We start from the raw sequence: 13,553 nt of genomic DNA on the forward strand, positions 1-13,553 counted from the left end.
CCCAGCAAATACTACAATGTCAGACATGTTAAGATATGATTATCTGTAATACCTTGTTATTTGTTGGTTTTTAAATGTAAATTGACACATAAAAATAGATGAAACTTCCGAAGATCTGAAAGTACTGAGAAACTTACTATGACATCTTAGTATATCGGTTTCCCACAATCCTGATGCCAGACACGAGATCTCAGCCTTACCACTTAATGGTGGGTGGCCCTCATAACAAGTGTAGGTGGCAGTGTAAGAAAACGTGCTACCACCATTAGCAATCCCTGATGAAAAAGTACCTTGCGGAAGATCTCCACAATCTTTCGCTGAAAAAAATAATTAGCATTTCTGGTAAATGTCTCATCGTTGGAGCTACTAGTAATGAAGAGATTTGCATCAAGATCTCCACAATCTTTGATTAAAAGATATTAAATATTTGTAAGCGCAAAAACAAAAGCATCCGACTGAGTATCGGAAAGATTTCTCCATCAGAAAATTGCAGAAAAAAATTTCTGTTCCTTTTGACAAATTTTTGAAGTTAGAATTGAAGTGGGGGTGCATTTTCTAGGGGGGGGGGGGGGGCAAATGTCCCACCCCTCCTGCACGATCCTAATTTGATGTGTCTAATTTGGTTGAATTGTGGATGGAATGGGAAGACTGAGATTGAAGAGATCTTGGGCTTTTTCTAATGCATGTAAACCCCAACGTGTCGGGGAAAGTGACATGCGTAGGAGGTAGTGAAGGAAAACGTGCTACCACCATTAACACTCCCTGTTGATAAAGTACCTTGCGGGAGAGGTCCACAATCTTTAGCTGGAAAAAGACAGTTGAAGTAATATATTGCGCGCCTTTATTTACTGATTTATTTTTATAAACATACGAGGCAGAATACATGCACTGGTTTTAATTTCATGTATCGGTATATAGATGATGTCCTCTCCTTGAATAATCCCAAATTTAGTGAATATTTAGATTTCAGAATTATATCCTGGTGAATTAAAAATTAAAAACACAACCGATGACGAAAATTACGCATCCTATTTGGATATGAAAAAAAAAGACTAAGTGTAAAATTATATGATAAGCGTAATGATTCTGATTTTTCAATAGTCAGTTTTCCTTTTATTTCCAGCAATTTTCACAATCGAACTTAAAATGTAGCTTCAAGAGGATTTCCTACTGTGACGTAATTCCCTGTATGTATCTTTTCTGAGACAAAGGGGTATCAACATTTTCCACCCATGGTTTTTATTATTTCGTTGAAATTGTATTCGATTTGACTTTGTTTTCGTAACGCTTTGTTTTGCAAATGTTGAGGCTACAACTCAGTAGAAAACTGAACAATATATGTCTATAGTGAATATGTAACAAAGTTCAGCAAGAGTATCGATGGTAATTGCTATCAAGAAGAGATAATAATTAAATGGTAAATATGATTACATGTATGATAATGATTAACGTATATTCCGAAGGTAATTGCGGGCAGAAGTACATAGTGTATAGGTAGTATATTTAATGACAAAACTGTTGCATACTTACGTTCACAAACTAGTACATCACTTTCCCACTGTCCTGATTCCAGACACCGGATAGAAGTTTGACCACTTGCTCGTTCATGTCCCTCTTTACAAGTGTAGGAGGCAATGTTGGGATATGTGGTACCAACTTCAAGATCAGTTACCATTGATAAAATACCTTGTGGATGAGGTCCACAATCTTTAGCTGAAAAAAGACAGATGAAGTAAGCAATAGTTGTGGGGGGAGGGGGGGTTGGGGTAGGGGGAGAGGGGTCAGCCGCCTTCCAAAGATATGTTTTTCGGGCAAAAATCTCATGACTAGGTTAGAAATTCGGGCAACCTCAGATATTTCCCACTTACTGTAGTATAATTTTCACATAATATTAGAATAATTAGAATAATTGGTCCTGTGGAAACTAGGTGTATACTGTCTTTCAGATTAGAAATGTTTTAAAGAGATTGTAAAGAGATTTTCTAAAAACATTTAAGTGTATAATATCACCAAATTGATTTATAATAATTTTCAGTGAAACGTCAGTGGTTCTTACATTTCTACCAAAACTAGCAGATTGTGACTCACAGATTGTGAAATACAAACGAATTTTGCTTTATTTGGGAATGTGGTATCAGGTCCGTTTCCAAAGGTAAAATCACCCATTGGAATTCTTCCACAATCTTTCGCTGAAAACGAAGTAGAATATAAAAATAAGCACTAACTTTTATTTCTTGGCTATTGAAACGTAGAGACTTTTTTCTGAATGACAAGAGTCACTGGCATACTTACCTTTACAGACTAGTACTCCAGTTTCCCATTGTCCTGATGCCAGACACGAGATCTCAGTTTTACCACTTACACGTTCATGACCCTCATCACAAGTGTAGTTGGCAGTGTTGGGAAATGTGCTTCTACCATTACCTTTCCCCGTGGATAAAGTACCTGGCGGAAGATCTCCACAATCTTTCGCTGAAAACAAGGAGATATTTAGACATCAGAAAAACAATTCGTGATACAAGAAGAATGTATATAGCCTTGTTAAACTTGCCTAATCTTATTTTGGGTATATGGTGTCACTTACCTTGCTCCAGTGGCGGTATCTTATCAATGAGACTGAGCTACAAATAGGGGACAGACGTACTTAATGGAGGGACAACAGCTGTCTTCAAGATGCAACAGCTCCGTTGAAGGGCATATTTAAAAATATAGAACTGATTTGGTGTCTTCTGACATATTTTATGTCAAAATGTATACAAACCATATCTCTAAATTTGTTTTAATTAAATGATAATATTCTAGCAAGAATGAGATTGACTATATACTTACCTTGACAAACTAGTATATTAGCAACATCCCACTGGCCTGATGCTAGACATTTAATACTGATATCACCACTTGCTTCTTCATGTCCTTCATTACAAGTATACTCTGCTTTGTTTGGGTATGTTGTACCACTTGCTGCAGTTCCTGTAGAAAAATTACCTGGTGGAACAGCTCCACAATCTTTAGCTGAAATAGAAGTAGAATATGATAATAAGCCTGGACTTTTTTTATACCTGAGGTTTAATTGAGAAGAACGAACAATACATAAAATCGATCAAGAATATCGATGGGAATTGCAATATTGAGATGACTATACAAATAGCTGATATTGGTCTCTATCAACTGGTTAAGTAAATATTGAGATGAATATACAAATAGCTGATATTGGTCTCTATCAACTGGTAAAGTAAATATTGAGATGACTGTACATATAGCTGATATTGGGCTCTATTAACTGGTAAAGTAAATATTGAGATGACTGTACATATAGCTGATATTGGTCTCCATCAACTGGTAAAGTAAATATTGAGATGACTATACAAATAACTGATATTGGTCTCTATCAACTAGTAAAGTAAATATTGAGATGAATATACAAATAGCTGATATTGGTCTCTATCAACTGGTAAAGTAAATATTGAGATGAATATACAAATAGCTGATATTGGTCTCTATCAACTGGTAAAGTAAATATTGAGATGAATATACAAATAGCTGATATTGGTCTCTATCAACTGGTAAAGTAAATATTGAGATGACTGTACATATAGCTGACATTGGGCTCTATTAACTGGTAAAGTAAATATTGAGATGACTGTACATATAGCTGTAATTGAGATCGTTTTTTCTATCTATAAAATAGCTGATGCAACTGAATCAACTCACGTTCACAAATTGGTTAATATGTAGTCTTGAGAAGTACTAGGAATGTACAATAATCTCTAAAATAATATCTCAAACTAGGAATTTCACTTTCTATTTCTATATTATTATATCTTTCCTATATATGACAGAGTCTCAAGAAATGAAGAATGTATATAGCCTTGTTAAACTTGCCTAATCTTATTTTGGGTATATGGTGTCACTTACCTTGCTCCAGTGGCGGTATCTTATCAATGAGACTGAGCTACAAATAGGGGAAAGACGTACTTAATGGAGGGACAACAGCTGTCTTCAAGATGCGACAGCTCTGTTGAAGGGCCTATTTAAAAATATAGAACTGATTTGGTGTCTTCTGACATATTTTGTGTCAAAATGTATACAAACCATATCTCTAAATTTGTTTTAATTAAATGATAATATTCTAGCAAGAAAGAGATTGACTATATACTTACCTTGACAAACTAAAATATTAGCAACATCCCACTGGCCTGATGCTAGACATTTAATACTGAAATCACCACTTGCTTCTTCATGTCCTTCATTACAAGTATAGTCTGCTTTGTTTGGGTATGTTGTACCACTTGCTGCAGTTCCTGTAGAAAAATTACCTGGTGGAACAGCTCCACAATCTTTAGCTGAAATAGAAGTAGAATATAATAATAAGCCTGGACTTTTTTTATACCTGAGGTTTAATTGCGAAGAACGAACAATATATAAAATCGATCAAGAGTATCGATGGGAATTGCAATATTGAGATGACTATACAAATAGCTGATATTGTTCTCTATTAACTGGTAAAGTAAATATTGAGATGACTGTACATATAGCTGATATTGGTCTCTATCAACTGGTAAAGTAAATATTGAGATGACTATACAAATAGCTGATATTGGTCTCTATCAACTGGTAAAGTAAATATTGAGATGAATATACAAATAGCTGATATTGGTCTCTATCAACTGGTAAAGTAAATATTGAGATGACTATACAAATAGCGGATATTGAGCTCTATCAACTGGTAAAGTAAATATTGAAATGACTATACAAATAGCTGATATTGGTCTCTATCAACTGGTAAAGTAAATATTGAGATGACTGTACATATAGCTAATATTGGGCTCTATTAACTGGTAAAGTAAATATTGAGATGACTGTACATATAGCTGATATTGGTCTCCATCAACTGGTAAAGTAAATATTGAGATGACTATACATATAGCTGATATTGGGCTCTATTAACTGGTAAAGTAAATATTGAGATGACTGTACATATAGCTGATATTGGTCTCCATCAACTGGTAAAGTAAATATTGAGATGACTGTACATATAGCTGATATTGGGCTCTATTAACTGGTAAAGTAAATATTGAGATGACTGTACATATAGCTGATATTGGTCTCCATCAACTGGTAAAGTAAATATTGAGATGACTATACAAATAGCTGATATTGATCTCTATCAACTGGTAAAGTAAATATTGAGATGACTATATAAATAGCTGATATTGGACTCTATCAACTGGTAAAGTAAATATTGAGATGACTATATAAATAGTTTAAATTGAATTCTATCAGTAAATAGTACGACATCAATACAAATAGCTGTAATTGAGATCGTTTTTCTATCTATAAAATAGCTGATGCAACTGAATCAACTCACGTTCACAAATTGGTTAATATGTAGTCTTGAGAAGTATCAGGAATGTACAATAATCTCTAAAATAATATCTCAAACTAGGAATTTCACTTTCTATTTCTATATTATTATATCTTTCCTTTATATGGCAGAGTCTCAAGAAATGACGAGTCGTCTTTTTAAAATTCAAATGCGGATAATTCTGGACACACGTGGAGTTGAAGGCTAAAATTTCGATAGTTGCGGTGTTAAAAAACAACGGCCTGATTTTGTTCAGTTAAAACTTTCAAATAAGTTTTCAAATTTTCACCCATTTTCCAACACATTCACTAGTTCAGTAGTCAAGATTTGAAATGATATTGATAATTGTGTATAGGTAGTTTATTTAATGACAAAACTGCTGCATACTTACCTTCACAAACTAGAACATCGGTTTCCCATTTCCCTGATGCCAGACATGATATTTCAATTTTTCCACCATCAATATAATGTCCGTCATCACAATTGTAGGAGGCAGTGTTGGGAAATGTTGTACCACCATTAACAGTTACCGTTGATGAAATTCCAGGTGGAGGAAGTCCACAATCTTTAGCTGAAAACAGACAGTTGAAGTAAGCAATAGCTGTAAAACCGTAGCCTGATAAACCTCCCTATTCTGAGCTACTATAGCCAAGTTTGCTTTTAGAACTGTGGACAGCTCTGAGCGTGTCACTAGATCTTACACAATGGCATCGGGATCTATCACTTCTAGCCATTTAAACCGGGTGCTCTTGGGTCTGTGAACACAAAACTGAGACTTTAAATCAATCTTGTAGCTTACAAAAGAAACCAGAACCTGAGATTGTTTTAACAAGGCAGATTTAAGCTTCTGCGGAAAACTCCTAGTTCTGTGGTATTTGGTTTATTTTATACTTTTCCACAGGAACACTAATCCTGTCACTGGCATACTCACGTTGACAGGCTAGTACATCAGTTTCCCACTGTCCTGATGCCAGACACGAGAGCTCAGTTTTACCACTGAAATATTCATGTCCTTCATCACAAGTGTATTTTGCTATATTTGGGAATGTGGTATCACTTGCGTTTCCAGAGGATAAAAAACCTTGTGGAATATCTCCACAATCTTTCGCTGAAAACAAAGTAAAAGATAAGCACCAATAGTAATTTGATATGCATATTGACAAGATTGGAATATATTGCCCTTGTTTGACCTTTGTTGACCCCTCCTGGAAATGCCTGATATTTTCAAGGGGCCAACCCAAGTCAAAATTGTTTTCAACCTGGGAGTAATTTTGAAATATTTCGAGGGTAATGGGGCGCTTTATAGTCTAGTATAAAATGTTGGGACAATTATCAGCCTATATTCTCTGACCTGTAAAAGATTGCAGGGTAAATCTGTGAGAAAATTACGAAATGGTAAGGATATATAGGGGAAATCTGCCCCGAACGGCAGTTAGTTTAACCGATCGATACAACGGGCCAAGGTAAAAATGAGAAAACCAAGAAGTTGAGTTTCAAACTTAAATCGCGTTGTACAGTAGCACATGTGCGCGTCTGTGTGCGTGTATCTGTATGTGTATGTGGTAAAAGGCTACAAAAGCAAAAATTGACAATAAGATACAATTCTAATTACTAATTTACTCATAGTGTCCAAACCACGCCCCCATTCGTCATACGTTATGACGAGTTAATTTAATAATGATAAAGATACAAGTGTGATTAACAATAGAATACAGAATTATGTTTCAACACAATCCCCGTCTGATATTTTCAGAATATCACTATTAAGTTTACATAAACGTAATATTGAACAACTTTACGGTACAATATAATATATGCATGGTAAATCCAGAATACTGGCACACAAACAAAATGGTAATAATAACATGATCTATGAAATATTACACGAATAAATTCCTTTTATCCAGTATTTACACAAAAAAAGAGTTTTCTTTCAATTGGACGATGTCTCCTTCCCTTAAATCCGCTCCTGGGTTGTCGAGTGTCTCTTTGTTTGAAGTAACGGTAAATAATCCTTGCTCCATTGGGACCAGAAGGTCCGAGAAAGTGTCAAAAACATTGCTGGAGTCAATTTACGCGGATTCTCTCGGTCTGTTGAGACAGGTGTTAATAGTCTAGAGTTGATAATGGCACAGTTCTCGGTCAGCACGTTGTGAGTCAGAAACTTTCTGCTTTGAGCTTCAACGAGCATTGCGTCAAGAATTCGCCTTGTGGTGCCAATCAGGCCTTCCCAAGCTCCTCCGATATGGGACGAATGGAGATATTGAATTTTCATTCCACTCTAGTCTCTCTGAGGTGTCTCTGGATTGGTCCAACACAGTTCGTTCCCTGATCTGAGCGATAGAGCTTGACTGGACCGCGGATACCTGTGAATCTACGATTTGGTGTTGCATTTCCCTCCTCAGCTTTTTGCACGTAATGCAGTTATGTATGATACTGGATAATAAACGTTTGCCGGAAGTAATCCAATACCCCGCTGATCTAACGGCATCTTCGGTGATATGGCGACCCTGGTGCTTTACCTTCTCATGGTAGTGTCGTAGTAGGGTTGCAACGTGGCTATTTCCAGGTAAACTATGGGTTTAATTATATCCAGTTTCTCTATAGAATTGCCTTAACAAACACCAACTCGTAGAGTATTGCGATTAGTGTTCCACACGAATAAGTAGGCTGTTTCTGGAAACTTGTTTGTCCATCTTGGAAAGGTCGGAAAGCGTTCTAATCTAGCAGATCCAAGACCAGGTGGAGTTAAAGTTTCTTTGAAAGAGTCGACTATTGTCGTTACGACGCAGACCCTCACAGTCTCCATCAGGCATCACAAGATCTAATGTGTCCGTGTCCTGTGAGGTAGATTTAAATAATTGTCCAGGTCCGTTTAACCAGTCACTGGTCTGAAGTTCTTCTGCGTGGATTGACCTTGTTGCAAGGTCTGGCGGAGTTTTGTCACTGCGAAGCATCTAACAACTTGAGAATCTTCTTGACGTTTGACCGGTAGATAAAGAATCTCCGAGTGGAATTGTTTATGTATACGAGAATTGTGGGTGTAGAATTTGACACGGCCCATTTGAATGTCCAGTTGTTAGACGGCAAAGTGTGCTAATTCTCATTTCTCAGAATGGTGGTTCTGGTTTGTTGGGCGACTTTCTCAAAGACGAATAAAGGTGGGCTTTGACATCTCTTGTGCGTTTTCAGTTAAATCTGAGAATACGTGTAGCTCGGAAGTGCATTTGCTCAGTTGAGGAATATATGGTCGAGAAATTCTATGGTCTTTAAGTAGATCAAGAGAGATTTACCATCATCTTCATTTATCATCTGACAAAGATTTGGGGAAAATAACCTGCTTCGCAAATAATGGACAGAGTGTTGTCGACTACGTATTATGTGGACAGGAAACTATGGAACTTTTTTGTCAATTTGATATCTTACCAGAGATAGAACACACACACATGCCGATTTCATACGAGCTTAGTATTGAGATGGAACGGGAATCGAACTTAAGTAAATTCTTCAATTCTCACAAATATAGGCTAATCTGGGACGTGAACAAGCGCGAAGAATACGTACAAAACTGGGAATCTCTTAGCTCTCAATTAGACAATATATATCAATGTTCTGATGCCCAGGTACTTATAATGAGTTCTCTAATACAACCGATGTTTTAAGTAAATATTACCTACGTCTAACAAAGCGAGAGACAACCATTGGTTTGACCTTGAATGCCAAGAAGCGCGACTGGAAGCTAGAAGACACCTACGCCAGTTCCATATCTCAAACGCACCAACTGATAGGGAAGCTGACTCTAAAAATTCCTACGAACTATTGTGTAAACAAAAATCAGATAGTGCATTTAATGCTTTTTGTGATTGTCTTGAAGGAGCTTTGCGACTACAAGATTGGAAACGTTTCTGGCGTTCCTTCAAACCGAACTCAGTTATGTCTAAAAACAATATATCTGCCATGTGTTGGACAGATCACTTCATTAAGCACTTCCAAGGTATAGATGAATCTCCCGACTTTCAACAATTTTATGGTGAGACACATTTGTGAATTCAATAAGCGAAGATCACATAAATGCCAGTATTGGAGACGACCCTTTAGATGCAGTAATTACCCACGAAGAGATTGAAAATGCAATACATGGTATGAAAAGTGGAAAGGCACCTGGGTATGATGGTATCCCAATAGAGCCCTTGAAAAACGCGCCCCTAATTTGTGTTGATATCCTTACGTTTCTTTTCAATTTAATATTTAGAACCGGAGTATACCCAGTGGAGTGGACTTTAGGTGTGATTGTGCCAATTTTTAAAACAGGTAATCCGAATGACACTTCTAACTATCGCCCGGTGACTCTTTTGGAAGTTGCAGGAAAAATATTCGCAAAAGTTGTGTGCGAAAGACTAACACAGTGGGCAAAGAGAGAAGACGTTTTAGTATAGGAACAGGCTGGTTTTAGAACTGGCTTTCAGCTTATAGATAATATCGTTATCTTAGACACTGTTATTAACAAAATTGTAAACTTGTGCCATAGTAGGCTATATTGTGGTCTCATTGACCTTAAATCTGCCTTTGATTCCATTTGCAGGAATAGTTTGATTTACAAACTGTGGAATGGAAACATTAAGGGTTATACATTTAGATTATTGAGAAATATGTACGAAAATGTTAAAGCTTGTGTAAGAGTCTCATTAGGTAGCACCGATATATTTGAAGCTGCATTTGGTGTACGACAATGTTGCCAATTATCACCATTTTTGTTTTCATTTTTCATAAATGACATTGTTTCAGATTTGAGCATTGATGATCAAAGGTGCATTAATGTTAGTACGATATAACTATTTATATTATTGTTTGCCGATGATATTGTACTTTTCGACAGTACGGTTAAAGGATTGCAAAATAGGCTCGATAAACTGACAAAATATTGCAAAAATTGGAGATTGACAGTAACAAAAAAAAATTGTAGTCTTTCGGAAAGGTGGCCAATTGAGGAAATATGAGAAATTTGTTCTTGATGGAATTGCTTTAGAAATAGTACCTTCGTACAAATATATAGGTGTTCAGTTGGCATCTTCCACCTCCTGGTTTCAAGCCCAGAAGACATTGGCCCAACAAGCCTCTAAGCCAGAATCCTTAAATCACAAATACCAAACTTCTATAAGTTGCCAATCCGTACTAAACTGCATATTTTCGATGCTAAAATTGTACCTATCTTATTTTACGGTAGCGAGGTGTGGGGATTCCACCCTGCTCCCGACATCGATTTAGTGCAGGATAGGTTCCTTAAGTCGTTAATCAATTTAAGTCAGACAGTCCCAAATATTGTTGCCCGGGGTGAACTTGGTCGATATTCTGTGACAGTTAACTTGTATAACAGATTAACCAAATACTGGATTAGATTAGTTAATCAAAAAGAAAATAGAATATTATCTGTAATATATCAATATCAGTATGATTTGGCTGAAAAGAACATCAACTGCTGGGCACTAAAGATCAAAAATGTACTTAGTGCATACGGGTTTGCTGAGGTTTGGTACAATCAAACAGTTGACAATTCATTCAGCAAAATTTTCAAACAAAGAGATATTGATAATCAGTTATGGCACGAAAACATCCAAACAGTGTCAAAGCTAGACTTCTATGCAGGCTTTAAAGAAAGTGTCAATAGAGAAACCTATCTTGATATCAATGTCAGTGTGTATCGTATTGTCTTATGTAAGTTACGGTGCTCAAATCACCCTTTAATGATTGAAAAGGGCAGACAGCTTGGTTTAACAAGATGCGAACGGTTTTGTCCTCTCTGTGTAATATGTCGAATCAGAATATCATTTTATCCTCATCTGTCCTTTTTATGAAGAATTAAGGTTAGAACTTATACCCCAATATTATCATAAACACCCATCTCAACAAAAATTAAATATATCAATGTCAAACACAAATGCTACCATCTTGTACAATTTGGCTAAATATACATTTTTGTCTTTGAAAAAAAAGGACAAAATTCTTTGAGCCTTGGAAAATGTGAATTAAGTATCCACATGTAGTTTGTATAATTGTGTATATTAATATTTACTTTATTGTATAATGGGCCTGTGTCCTCTATATTTAATAAAACATGTACTATTTGAAGGCTGAGACGTCGTATACGATGTGTCCCAATCTACGGTTTCCGAAATAATGTCTCTCAGAAGAAGCTTCTGGGTGCCAAATTCCGATTTTGCTTTTAGAGCTGCTTTGCTGATACCTCGGGTTGCAACATTAGGCGATGGGCTGTTGCCGAAGAGGTATACCCTCATCCTGTATTTCATAAACTTCTTGTTGGTATCGTTGTCCTCATACCAATAGAAACGCAAGGAGTTTCGATGGTCCTCTCTGACAATGAAGCAGATTTGGTTTGTCAACTCGGCATCCCTTTAGGTAAGTCCACAAAGCTTATATTGTTTATGTGTAATGTAATTCAAGTATTAAAATTAATTATCTTACCTGTACAAATTGGTGTTTGATATATCCATTCTCCTTCAATACATTCTATACCCTGTACCATCTCAAAGCCTTTTTTACATTCCATCTCTACATTTCCACAGTCTGTATTGAGCTCAGAGTTAGTTACATTGGGAAAAGTCAAGCAATCTGTAATTTGAATTTTTATATTATTCGTTTCCATTATATACTTCAGACTCGACAACTCGCATCCACTCGACAATTGATTGTCTCAAAATTTACTTGACTTTCTACAGATAAATATATCTGAATATTTGTTTAGGCCTGTAAAGAAAGGCTTTGAATAAACCGGAGTTCCTGTGACTCGTTCTCCTCCAACAAATAAAAAGCTAACTTAAATTACATCCAGATCTGCACAATTTAACTTTAAATTCAAAGCAGAGTAGAACTTTTAAATAATAAATAAGAATATTTACCGGCATCTATAAGAGTTATTACGGAGAAAAACAATACGGAACAAAAGAAGTTTTTCATTCTTACGTATCAATATCGAGACTTGTTGATATACTGTTGAATGCTGAATTTGAAAACTGATTTATGGTAAATTCAAAGTCTCCCACTGAACAGATGTTTCTATTATAACTGTTAATTAATATTTTACATCAGCAGACCACTGATTGATATCATACATATTTGTTTTGCAAATTTCTTGAAATTTCGTTTTTCGATGTAATAGTTTTTATAAACATAAGTTTGTAAAGTAGCATCGACGTATTGACGTGTCTGACGTGTTTACTGATGTATTTGACGTGTTTACTGACGTGTCTGACGTGTTTATTGACGTGTCTGGCGTGTTTATTGACGTGTTTGACGTACTGACGTGTCTGGCGTGTTTATTGACGTGTCTGACGTGTTTATTGATGTGTTTGACGTACTGACGTGTGACGGAGACCTTACTCAGCAAACCACTGATTCATATCATGCATATTGTTTTTATTTAACACATTTAACTTTTTAACGAAAGGTTCAATATCACACCAAAATATTCCACATGTCAAATGTATAAAAATGAGATTAATAATAGTTCTGTGCACTTTTGCAAAATGAATATTTTCCATTTGTTGTAGAATCAATTGTTGTCCTCTATGTAACGGAAGTCTTAGATCCAAATTCCTTTTCATCAAACTAAGAAGATTGCTTGCCAGGCAAGATAATATACGTATTGAATAAAAATATTTGGCAGTACAGTAACAATCACCAGTATGAAATATTCAACCTTCAGTCATACACTGCTTTTGTATTTTTGGGGCGATACTGAATAATATTTGTTTTGTCAACTTCCCACAAGAATCGTGCCTTAAGTGTTAAAATTAAAAATCTTTTTCAAAAACTCCTATAAAACATTTTGTGATTTTTTTTATTTTCATCCAAGGGTTAATGAACAAATTCACTAAATTTTGTCAAAATCTGTCAAGAATTGTGCCTTTAAGAGTGTTTACAAGCTTAAAATTGAACGCGTTTAAAAAAAACCAAGAATAAAAAATCATACTAAATATTCTCGATTCTTCTGATTTTTAATAGAGACATTTTTGCGTAATATTAAACACTCGCAGCAAGATTCGTAAAAATCTGTCAAAAATTGAACAATCTAGAGTGTTAACAAGTTAAAATTGAACGCGTTTTCAAGAACAAGGGCAATAACTCTAACTAATTATTTTTCGATTTTTCGGACTTTCAATAGGGAACATCC

General features: G+C 35.7%; 1 protein-coding gene across 1 annotated transcript in view; it reads right to left on the minus strand.

Moving 5' to 3' along the window:
* Positions 1-11,930, minus strand: part of LOTGIDRAFT_162881 (hypothetical protein) — a gene marked incomplete at both ends in the record, with an annotated part of 18,855 nt that extends 6,925 nt beyond the window's left edge. Inside the window, 8 exons of the mRNA XM_009058899.1 lie at positions 138-317; positions 1,531-1,713; positions 2,293-2,472; positions 2,830-3,012; positions 4,161-4,343; positions 5,757-5,936; positions 6,297-6,473; positions 11,846-11,930. Of these exons, the coding sequence (XP_009057147.1) occupies positions 138-317; positions 1,531-1,713; positions 2,293-2,472; positions 2,830-3,012; positions 4,161-4,343; positions 5,757-5,936; positions 6,297-6,473; positions 11,846-11,930 (1,351 nt within the window). The remainder of the gene's footprint in view (positions 1-137; positions 318-1,530; positions 1,714-2,292; positions 2,473-2,829; positions 3,013-4,160; positions 4,344-5,756; positions 5,937-6,296; positions 6,474-11,845) is intronic.
* Between the last annotated feature and the right edge of the window lie 1,623 nt (positions 11,931-13,553).

The sequence above is a fragment of the Lottia gigantea genome (assembly GCF_000327385.1).
Source record: "Lottia gigantea unplaced genomic scaffold LOTGIsca_36, whole genome shotgun sequence".
In the NCBI taxonomy this organism is placed as follows: domain Eukaryota; kingdom Metazoa; phylum Mollusca; class Gastropoda; family Lottiidae; genus Lottia; species Lottia gigantea.